The 12,180-nt window shown below is 38.5% G+C and overlaps 1 protein-coding gene across 6 annotated transcripts in view; it reads left to right on the top strand.

The window, feature by feature from the left end:
* HELZ (helicase with zinc finger) overlaps window positions 1-12,180 on the top strand; it is a 194,101-nt gene that overhangs the window by 80,478 nt on the left and 101,443 nt on the right. For all 6 annotated transcript variants that reach the window (XM_033183899.1, XM_033183898.1, XM_033183902.1 and 3 more), the window contains one exon: window positions 3,971-4,238. In XM_033183899.1, coding sequence (XP_033039790.1) covers window positions 3,971-4,238 — 268 coding nt within the window. The remainder of the gene's footprint in view (window positions 1-3,970; window positions 4,239-12,180) is intronic.

Raw genomic sequence — 12,180 nt, forward strand, 5'->3', positions numbered from 1 at the left:
GACAGATCAGTAGTTTGTAGGTTTTTTGTTGCTGGCATGTGTGGATTTTTTTTCAAGATTCGTTTTGCTCCTCTACTTTTCCTTTCCCCTGCACTGTGTTTAAAGTCATTAAAAGAAGTAAATGGAATAAAGTTTAGCGTTGTTTGAGAATTGTTTTGAAATTCCTGTGCTACCTGCTAAAGACGCTTAACATTTAATTTTTATGGATACATAATAGTTGTATACATTTATGAAGTATGTGTGATATTTTGATACAAGCATTTAAGAGTTTCATAAAATCAAGGTGGGAATCAGTACTATATAGATAAAATGAGAAAAACAAACACTGCTATTGCTCATGCCACTTTTCCCCAAAAGCCTAAATACTGTTAACCCAGAGTAGAAAAGCTTTCTGCATTTTGTTTGTATATTAGGTAGGTGATTCAAAAAGCATTTTCAAGGGAAAGCTCTGTCATTTTAGATTTGTTCTTGTCTCGGCTACTTAAGCATCGGTTAGGAGTAACTAGTGAGTTTTAAAAGTATATGAACATAATAGTAATCTAGGCATAGTCTGAATTAATTTTATTAAAGTGAAATGTAAAATAAAATTATGAAATATAATCTCCCCACCAGCAAAGAGTAGTTAGATCTCCTTTAAAAACTACATACTAAATAGATTCCTTACTATTATGTAGGGTTTAGTATTTATTTTTTTATTATTTTATTTTTTGAGATGGAGTCTGGCTCTGTCTCTAGGCTGGAGTGCCGCAGGGTGATCTCGGCTCACTGCAACCTCTGCCTCCTGGGTTCAAGTGATTCTCCTGCTTAAGTAGCTGGGATTACACACGCACGCCACCACGCCCGGCTAAGTTTTGTTTTTGTTTTTATTTTGAGACGGAGTCTTGCTCTGTAGCCCAGGCTGGAGTGCAGTGGCGCGACCTCGGCTCACTGCAAGCTCCGCCTCCCGGGTTCACGCCATTCTCCTGCCTCAGTCTCCTGAGTAGCTGGGACTACAGACGTCCGCCACCACGCCCGGCTAATATTTTGTATTTTTTTTTTGGTAGAGATGGCGTTTCACCGTGTTAGCCAGGATGATGTCGATCTCCTGACTTCGTAATCCGCCTGCCTCGGCCTCCCAAAGTGCTGGGATTACAGGCGTGAGCCACTGCGCTCGGCAGTTTTTATTTATTTTTAAAGAGTTGGTTATTTGATATGTCACTGTAATACGCTATTTTTCTTTTTGGCTTTTGAATTAAGGACAAAAATTATATACCTCCTTGTTATTTTGATAATAATTAGCCTCTTTAGTGATGGTATAATCTATGTTAGGGGTATTGGTATTTATAAAATTTCAATACTTTTTGCAGCTATGATCTAATGAATGATAATTATGGCAGTTTTCAATTTCAAAGTCTTTTTTTTTTTTTTTTTTTTCCTTTTCTTTTGAGACAGAGTCTTACTCTGTCACTCAGGCTGGAATGCAATGGTGCAGTTTCGGCTCATTGCAGCCTTTACATCCTGGGCTCAAGCAGTTCTCCTGCCTCAGCCTCCCAAGTAGCTGGGATTACAGGCGCCTGCTACCATGCCTGGCTAATTTTTGTATTTCCTTCCTTCCTTCCTTCCTTCCTCCCTCCCTCCTTCCGTCTCTCCCTTTCTTTCCTTTTTTTTTGAAATGGAGTCTCACTCTATCACCCAGGCTGGAGTGTAGTGGCACGATCTCGGCTCACTGCAACCTCGGCCTCCCAGGTTCAACTGATTCTCCTGTCTCAGCCTCCTGAGTAGCTGGGATTACAGGTGCACACCACCATTCCTGGCTAATTTTTTATATTTTAGTGGAGACTGGGTTTCACTGTGTTGCTCAGGCTGGTCTTGAACTCCTGAGCTCCGACAATCCACCCGCCTCACCCTCCCAAACTGCTGAATTATAGGCTTGCTTGAGCCACCGTGCCCGGCAGCTTTTGTATTTTCAATAGAGACCAGATTTCTCCATGTTGGCTATGCTGTTTTGGAACTCCTGACCTCATGTAATCCTCCCACCTCAGCTTCCTAAAGTACCAGGATTATAGGTGTGAGCCACTGTACCTGGCTGTCAAAGTGATTTAGGAAGAAAATGTGGTTAGTGTACATTAGGAAACTTCTGCTTTTGAGGCTATTGCAAAAACAGACCATCAATCCAGAGTATTTTTTTTAATGATAGCTAATTTTATCATATATTTTAATTTTTTTTGTTTTTTTTAGAGATAGGGTCTTGCTATATTGTTCAGTCTAGTCTTGAACTCCTGACCTCAAGTGATCCTCCTGCCTCGGCCTCCCAAAATGCTGGGGTTACAGGCAGGAGCTACTGTGCGCAGCCCCAATCCAGAGTATTTTTAAAGTGCAAGTTTTTAATAAGGAAACCATCTTTACATTTGATCGTTATAATGGTATTTGTGTTGCCATTTGAGAAATAAAACTGGCATGTAAAAATGCCTTTTCAAGGAGCAAAGGTTAGAAATTATTAAGATTATTAGCATAAGCTATTTGCCACTATTAAGACACTAATCTTGGTGCATGACTAGGCTCATGTTTATAATATATACGTAACATTTAAATGTTGCCAAATCTCTCACTAAAAAAGACATGTCAATTATGCATTATGTTGTCATTTCAAAGAGAGTTTAGGACAATTTGTACTTTGGAGACTGATCTTTGTCTAACTTTTAATTATTTCTTCCTAAAATTTTAATCTGAGTTGTGAAACCGTCTTTCCAATCATGTTATGTCAAAATCTTGGTGTAATATGTCAGTAAGATTACATTTTTTTTCTTTTGGTTAAGTTTTCTTTTTATAGGTATATGTATGTTTCACTCAATAGAAAAGTAATATGCTGTACATATAGAGTGAGCCAACCCAGTGCTTAGAGTTGATGTTACTATGGGTTTCATCTTGTGCTGGTATTGTGCTACTTGTTTTTCCCTGATATGTCAGAACTTGAACAGTCATTTCTTTTGACATTGTGCCCTACTTACAGTATGATTTAATGGAGGCTAACCTGGACTTTTTGGAAATGACATTTGAATGGCATTGTACTGCATTTTCATAAGGACTTAGCAGTGTTTTACATTAATGCTTTCTAAAAGATTTTTGTTTGTAGTAAGTTGACTTTAAGATACTGTAGTTTCATTGTGCTTTATCACACAAGAAAAGATTTAACCTTTTACAGTTTTTGATCTTCTCTTTCTTTTTTTTTTTTTTTTGAGACGGAGTCTTGCTCTGCCACCCAGGCTGGAGTGCAGTGGCCGGATCTCAGCTCACTGCAAGCTCCGCCTCCCGGGTTTACGCCATTCTCCTGCCTCAGCCTCCCGAGTAGCTGGGACTACAGGCGCCTGCCTCGTCGCCCGGCTAGTTTTTTGTATTTTTAAGTAGAGACAGGGTTTCACCGTATTAGCCAGGATGGTCTCGATCTCCTGACCTCGTGATCCGCCCGTCTCGGACTCCCAAAGTGCTGGGATTACAGGCTTGAGCCACCGCGCCCAGCCTGATCTTCTCTTTCTATAATGGGATGGGTATTGGTAGTAGGAAGAGAAGGTGATTATCATCTGATAAAACCTATGAAGAATTTATCGTATCTTTTTCATGCAGATCAGATTTCTCTTGACTGAAGAGTTAAGTTCTAAATGTTAATCTGTATTTTAAAAATGTTAATAATTTCTAGTATTTCTAGAAATTATTCTAGAAATTATATAGTCTAATATTTCTAATATTAAAAGTGTTAATTTCTGTAAAAAGTTTTTTTGAAACATGGATTTATACTAATGTTACTTTGTTTTGTTTTGCTTTTTGATATGGGGAAAATAGTCAATGGGTATTTGTGTTGTTTCGTTTTTAAGAATTTCAGCTCTACCATATACAATTCTCATACAAGAATATGTAATGTATTTAAGAATTTTAATGTTATTTAAAAATTTTAATGTTCTGTTTCTTTATAAATGTGTTTTTTGTTTCCATTTAGATCTCGAATACCTGATGCATGCAAAACAGCAGCTAGTAACCACAGCTAAACGTTGGGATTCTTCCTCTAAGACTATTATAGATTTTGAACCTAATGAAACTACTGATTTGGAGAAGAGCCTTCTTATCAGATACCAAATTCCCCTCTCTGCTGACCAGCTATTTACCCAGTCTGTTTTAGACAAATCATTGACCAAGAGCAACTATCAGTCACGGTTACATGACCTTCTTTATATTGAGGAGATAGCCCAGTATAAAGAAATCAGCAAGTAAGTTACTTTAGAAACACTTTAAAACAAAAACTCTCCCCTTTGGATGGTATTTTTAATCTTTAAAATGGAAGTGTGCCTAAGTGAAGACAGGTAGTAAATGGTTGTTATTCAATAACTGTATTCTATCTTTAAATGAAATATGAGCTTCTTAAGGCAAGAACTGTATCATGCTCACCATGGTATCCCTTTTTTTTAAGCACATAGTTCATTTCTATAAGACCTTACTAAACATCTATTAGGGGACAAGCTCTTTGCCACATGCTGGGAGTATAAATCTGTGGTTCCTGCTCTTAAGGAGCTTTCAGTTAATGGTAGTTGTAGCAAGCACTGAATGAATATTTGTTGGACAGATACACAACAACTGAAAGAGACCACATATTTTGAAAAGTTGTTTTAAGAATGAAATTATTTAGATTTTCAGGAAAACGAGTTGATAATAAAATAGCTTTATAGCAGCTTATAAATACCTTAATATATTTTACATTTTATCCATATGCCACTTGATTAAGACCAAATACTTAAATCAAAAGCTTATTTGAATTATTTTAGGAAAAATAATCTCAGAAAAGAAAGTTAGGGTGAGGGAAGATGTTAGTGAAATAGTTGTATTTGGTAGTAGCTGTCTATTAATATATTTTGGATAAACTGGAGACAAGCCTTAAAAACTAAACCATAATTATGAGACCTGAATTCATTTTTATAAGTAGTTTTACTTTTAAATACAGCTGAACCAGCATATTTTTCTTCTCCAGGATGCCTTATGGTTCCTTATCATTAGTATTATTAATAAATACTGAACACTCATTAAGAGTATATTCAGAAAAGGAAAAGAAAGTGAAAACTTACAGATACTTTGGTTACCCTATTTATAGATTAGTTATGATTTAACTTTTGAAAATACCTAATTTCAAATTAAATACATGTAAAATTTACAAAGTCAGAGTATAGTTTTCATTACTCTAAGACTAAATCCTGGCCCATTGATGGTCTCTTAAAAGGCTTTTATCACTTGTGTCTGTAGGCTGTTAGTTTGTTAAATAAGAAGGACAGTGACTTGTATCATCTGTATTATTTATATTGTCATGGATTCCTTTTCCTTAGGAAAGAACACCATGATAAATCATAAATATTGGGATTAAATAGAATTTAAAAGCTTACCAGAATCCTGGAGACTATTTTGGAGTATCATAGTAGGAATTCAGAAAAAATTATATATTAACTTTTATTTGTTTAATATTTTATTAAGGTTTATAAATCATTCCATTACTTTAGAATGTGCATGTAAAGCCCAAAAAGCTTAGCATTATTATATTCAGAATAATCTTTTAAAAGTGGAAACTTGTCAGAATGGATAAAAGGAGAAACCCTACAAAATTATAGAGGTTAAATACTGATCGAGTATCTAAGGCTGGGCGTGGTGGCTCACACCTGTAATTGTAGCACTTTGGGAGGCTGAGGTGGGTGGATTGCTTGTGCTCAAGAGTTTGAGACCAGTCTGGGCAACGTAGTGAGACCTCATCTCTACAAAAAGTTAAATAATCAGGCATGACGTGTGTCAGCTTGAGGGCTGAGCTGGGAGAATCGCTTGAGCCCAGGAGGTCTAGGCTTCAGTGAGCTGTGATTACATCACTGCCTGGGTGAGAGAGAGACCCTGTTTCAAAAAAAAAAGAAACTGGATAGTTGAAAGTGCACTGTTCGAGTACCTTGAAAGGCTTTCAAAGCCAGTATGAGAGGGCCTTAAAAATATTAGCACTGATGGCAAACTAAGTTGGTGTGATCTTTTAAAAAATATTGTTACTATTTTGAGACAGGGTCTCACTCTGTCACCGAGGCTGGAATGCAGTGACATGATTTTAGTTTACTGCAGCATCAACCTTCTGGGCTGAGGCCTAACTGGAGCCTAACTAGAGAGTCTGAGTGACTGAGACTGCAGGTGTGCATCGCCACACTGGCTTCATTTTGTATTTTTCGTAGAGATGTGGTTTTGCCATATTGCCCAGGGAAGATCTGGAACTCCTGGGCTCAAGTGATCCACCCACCCTGGCCTCCCAAGGCGGTGGGATTACAGGCATGAGCCACTGCCCTAGCCCAGTTTGTGTGATCTATCTGGAGAGCTGTTTGGCGGTTTGTATCAAGGACCTTAAGTTTGAATCTTTTGTTGTGGCAATTCTACTTATGGGGAATCATAATGAAGCAATAATCAGAGTCAAAGATCTCTGGACACATGTCTTTCAAAGAGTAGTGAAGAATAAGTTAATTATGATATAGCTATATGATTGAATTTATATAACTTGAAATTATGTTCTTGAAGAATTTTTAATACAGTGATGATGCTCATGATATAGTATTAGGGAAGAAAATATGCTAGTTATAACACCTTATTGCCATTCTAATTTTATATGGATGCCTATACACATACATGTATGTATTTGTGTATAAAAATGTTGGAAAGGAAGCAAAATGTTCTGATTGGTGGACTAACAGGTGATTTTTATGTTGTAATAGTTTTCTCTACTTTTGAAATGTTCTGTAATGACCATATATTGCTCTTATAATTAAAAAAATGTGAACAAAGAAATGGAAACTGGTACATCATTAGTGGCAACACTTGCTGCTCATGGTGTAAAAAGCCCTTAGGTGTGAAAAGAAGAGATTGCGGTAGGGCAGTGGTAAGATAGTGTAGAATGTTTTTATAGGAGCTTCTGAGCTTTCTGTTTTCTTAAATCTTTAAAGTTATATCATATTTATTGACTCAAATAGGGATATTTACAAACTGAATGTAAATCAGCCGGATCACTATTGATGTGTTCTGTACACAACTACACAAGAGTTTTGAAGGATCTTCAAGATATAAATGATAATTTATTGCGACCTGCCTAAAATGTGACAAGTAGTTACTGTGCTAGAGAATTCTGGAATTTCTGGTGATACTCTCACCTAAACGTAACCCTGGATATGAAGGCTGGTAAATTAAATTTCTGAATTTGGCAGGCCTGTAAATGTTAGTGAAGTGCAGTGCATAATTGGTACACATACAAAGAAACAGATCCAATAGTAATTAGAGTTCTCAAAATGCATCTGTAAGCAAGTAGACATAGATTGTGAAGATTTTCAAAAGTCTGTGACAGACTTCTGTTGCTTAAAAGAGTATTTTGTTTTCTCCTTACTCTTTAAACTTAATATTTATATGCATTTTAATGTTGCCTTGAATTTAATTTACCTTTGATTGTTAATTCTTTAAGTATAAATAACATAACTAAGATATATTTTTAAAAATTTTGGGGGAGGTCTCTGTGTAGCTGCTAAGCTATGGTGTAGTGCAGGGCTCAGTAACTTTTTCTGTAGAGGGTCAGCTAATAAATATTTTAGGCTTTGAGAATTTCATACAGGCCTGGTTGCATTTCTTCTTCTCTTTTTGTTTTTTCTAAAATCCACTGTCAGTTAAGGGCTATACAGAAACAGTCTGAAGGTTGGCTTTGGCCTTTGGGCTGTGCTCTAGTGTGTCTGACGGGGCCGTTTTGCTTGTCTGTTCGATCAATACCAGTCATCAGAGCAAACCCAAGTCACCATTAGAATCATGAAGAATGTTTTGTTGTGGTTTGAAACCCAATTTAGAGGTAGGAGACAATGGTATGCCTATATTGACTCATCTCTCTAAATGACTTGGGTATGTATTGACAGTAATAAGTGTGTTCTGAACACACTGAAGTTTGCCTCTTTGTGACATTGTGATCAGATGTGCCACACAATTAGTAGGATATTTCCCAAGGTCCCGAGAATGTATCAGTCTTCTGTGAACTTTGACAGTTTAAGCAGAATATTTCCTTTTTTCTTTTCTTTTCTTTCTTTTTCTTTTCTTTTTTTTAAATGGAGTTTCGCTGTTATTTGCCCAGGCTGGAGTGCAATGGTGCAATCTCGCTCACCAGAACCTCTGCCTCCTGGTTTCAAGCAATTCTCCTGCCTCAGCCTTCTGAGTAGCTGGGATTACAGGCGAGTGCCACCATGCCCAGCTAATTTTGCATTTTTGGTAGAGATGAGGTTTCACCATGTTGGCCAGGCTGGTCTTGAACTCCTGACCTCAGGTGATCCACCTGCCTCAGCCTCCCAAAGTGCTGAGATTACAGGTGCGAGCTACCGCACCAGGCCAAAGCAGAATATTTGTAATCATGAAAGTAGTATCAAGGAGCTTCATACTAGTTTCTTACGTTTTGATGATAAGGGTTGCAAGACACTGAGGCAAGAGGATCACTTGAACCCATGAATTTGAGGTTGCAGTGAGCTGTGATCGCATCACTGCCCTCCTACCTGGGCGACAGAGCAAGATCCCATCAGACTATGCCTTTTACATGGTCATTTTAGCATTTCTTTCTAGAAAGTAGATTGAAAAAAGGCTCCCAAGATTAGGTAAAATACGTTTTGGTTTGAGGCTGGATTTAATAATCTAGTTTTTTTTTTTTTTTTTTTTTTAGGGGATGATTTTTTTCAAAGCAGTCCAGAAATTTCTTCTTAGGTTGTTTTAGTGTGAGATGTGTGTAAGTGGTAAAGATAATACTACATTTCATTTCATTTAAGTTTTAGAAAATGCTTTTCTTTTGAGATTTGTTTGTTTTACTTCTATTATACTCAGTCACATGTTGGTGTGTGTTCAATAATGATTCTACTTTGAAGTGAAATCTGTTTGATTTTTAAGAGGTGCATTTTCAAAAGAAATGTACTTTAGCTGAAGCTATTGTGTCCATTAAACTGTGCATGCCTCATCAGGTCATCGTGCCTGGCTTCTCAATGCTAACAGCTGACATGACAGGCCTAGCGTGGGGTGCACATTTCATCGTTTAGATGGGTGCTGCTTCTGTTGGTGATACCTCTGTTCTGTTGCTCTGCTTTAGTAAACTCAGGGATTGTTTTATTACTTTGGTTGATTTTTATTGTTCATATAGTCAGAAATCACATGAAATGAAAACACTGTAGGTTTGAAATTTTTGAAAAGTTGCACTCAAGAGATAGAATTGTTGCTAAGGTTGATAGAGCCATATTTCTCATTAGCCTAGAAGTATCTTTTTAAGTCTATTGAGTATTCAATTGACTGTAATTCTGCCATTCCCTAAAAGGTTAGGGATTATGTAAACTTTAAGGTTGATTTTAAAATGTAGCATGCAACAATGAAAAGAGGGTTTTTCTTCTTATTAAGAAATATCTTTGTTAATTGTAGGATATATTTTCTAGTTTAGGTATTTCTGAGTTATTAAATTTCAAAAAGTACATATTTTATTTTATTTTATTTTATTTATTTTTTTTTTTTGAGACGGAGTCTTGCTCTGTTGACCGGGCTAGAGTGCAGTGGCCGGATCTCAGCTCACTGCAAGCTCCGCCTCCCGGGTTCCCACCATTCTCCTGCCTCAGCCTCCCGAGTAGCTGGGACTACAGGCGCCCGCCACCTCGCCCGGCTAGTTTTTTTGTATTTTTAGTAGAGACGGGGTTTCACCGTGTTAGCCAGGATGGTCTCGATCTCCTGACCTCGTGATCCGCCCGTCTCGGCCTCCCAAAGTGCTGGGATTACAGGCTTGAGCCACCGCGCCCGGCCACATATTTTAATATTTAAGATTACTAACATAATCTTAGTTTTAGCCTGTTAATCTTATATACAAATTAATTGTTAGTAGCTATAACCTCTACTAGAAAGTCTATAATGTCTGCGTCTTGAACATGTGATGAATTTTCTATGGGAAAAGCTGCATTTCTTAAGACTTTTATTTTATTTCTTAGCACTTCTAGTGCCTCTACCTCAAGAATTTTGTTACAAGACACAACCAGTGTCACAAGAGGATTCTCTTGTTGCTCTAAACTGTGAGATTAACTTTTCATGCCTGCTAAATTGTGATCAAGTGTTTTGGGATGGCGATTCTCAAATAGACATGAGTGAAACTTTAATATATGGCTTAAGACCTGGGTGCGGTGGCTCACATCTGTAATCTTAGCACTTTGGGAGTTCTAGGAGGGCAGGTCTTTTGAGCCCAGGAGTTTGAGACCAGCCTCGGCAACATGGCGAGACCCCATCTCTACAAAAAATACACAAATCAGCTGGGTGTGATGGTGTGCACCCATGGTCCCTGCTACTCAGGAGGTTGAGGTGGGAGGATTGCGTGAGCCCAGGAGGTCAAGGCTGCAGTGAGTCAAGATTGTGCTACTGCACTCGAGCCTGGGTGACAGTGAGACCTTGTCTCAAAAAACAAAACAAAAAACTATTAAAAAATATATATGGCTTAAGATAGTTGAGAAATATATGACAGGATTTCAAGAATATGTTAGGAAATAATATAAAGTGGCTGAAGTGGGAATATGGTGCTTGGGAAAAAAATCAGATTATTAGAAAAACATAAAATTAATTCAGTGAAAAAAATTTATTGAATATTGAAGGTGTTAGGTTCTATGCTAGTCACTGCTGATTCTAAGGCAAGCAAAGTATGTTTCCTTGTCCCCTGAAAGTTTGTAATCCAGTGGGGGAGAGACCCGTAAATTCAGGGTTATAATAAAATATGATCAGCACCGCACTGGAGGAATGCACAGGGGCAGGGTTATAGTAAAATATGATCAGCACCGCACTGGAGGAATGCACAGGGGCAGGGTTATAGTAAAATATGATCAGCACCGCACTGGAGGAATGCACAGGGGCAGGGTTATGATAAAATATGATCAGCACCGCACTGGAGGAATGCACAGGGGCAGGGTTATGATAAAATATGATCAGCACTGCACTGGAGGAATGCACAGGGGCCCCGTGGAAGAGGCACTTTTCCACCTTAGTGGAGAAAAGGAGGGTAGTCAAGTCAAGGAAGGGCTCACATCTGCTTTCTAGAGCAGGTGGAATGTAAGTCGAACTTTGAGAAACAGGTAAGGATTCGTCAGGTTTAGAAGTAGGACAAGGCTGGGCGTGGTGACTCACACCTGTAATCCCAGCACTTTGGAGGCCGAGGTGGGTGGATCACTTGAGTTCAGGAGTTCGAGATTAGCCTGGCCAAGATGGTGAAACCCTGTCTCTACTAAAAATACAAAAAATTAGCCTGGTCTGCTGGTGGGCACCTGTAATCCCAGCTACTTGGGAGGCTGAAGCAGGAGAATCGCTTGAACCCAGGAGGTGGAGGTTGCAGTGAGCCGAGATGGGGCCATTGAACTCTAGCCGGGGCAACAAGAGTGAAACTCCGTTTCAAAAAAAAAAAAAAAGAAGTAGGACAAAAGTATTTGGTTAAAGGAAACAGGATATGAGAATAAGAGCATAGAGTTTTGGGGAGCTGCCAGTTGTTTATTGTAGTTGCAATGGAGGGTGCTTGCCTGGTGGGGACAGGTTAGATGAGAGAGAAACTCTGTCTTCAGCTATAGAAAGCTACTTACCAGATTTGCATTTTTCAGAGATCCTCTGATAGGGGTGTGGAGAACAGATTTGAGACAGGAAGTCGGGTTAGATGTCTGTTATAATAATTCAAGTTAAAAATGTTAGGATGCAGATGAATTAGGAAGGAGGGGAACTAACAGGGCCATGGGGAACTAACAGGGCATAGTGATTCTGTGTTGTGTGAATGAAGGTTGGTGAGAGAGGCAGGGTCAAGGATGACTTGATTTTTGGCTTGGATACCTATGTGGATGATAGTGCCATTTTCTAAGTGGTTAATACATGGGAAGATTGGGTTGGGTCACACTGGGGAGGTCAGATAGTCAGTTTTGCATATACTGAGTTTAAAGGGCATATAAACAAGAGTGTCCATTTGACAGTTGGATTTACAGCCCTGAGCTGGGAGATCTGGGAGAGGGTGACCTAGCAAGAACTTACAGAGTAGAAGGAAGGCAGGGTGGAGCTTATAGAAAGTAGTTGGTGCTTAGATGGGAGATGGAGAGCAGCTAGGAGAGGTAGGAAGAAAACTAGGAGAGCGTTACCATACAGAAGTCC

The sequence above is a fragment of the Trachypithecus francoisi genome, unplaced genomic scaffold, assembly GCF_009764315.1.
Source record: "Trachypithecus francoisi isolate TF-2019V2 unplaced genomic scaffold, Tfra_2.0 Lachesis_group20, whole genome shotgun sequence".
Classification (NCBI taxonomy): Eukaryota; Metazoa; Chordata; class Mammalia; order Primates; family Cercopithecidae; genus Trachypithecus; species Trachypithecus francoisi.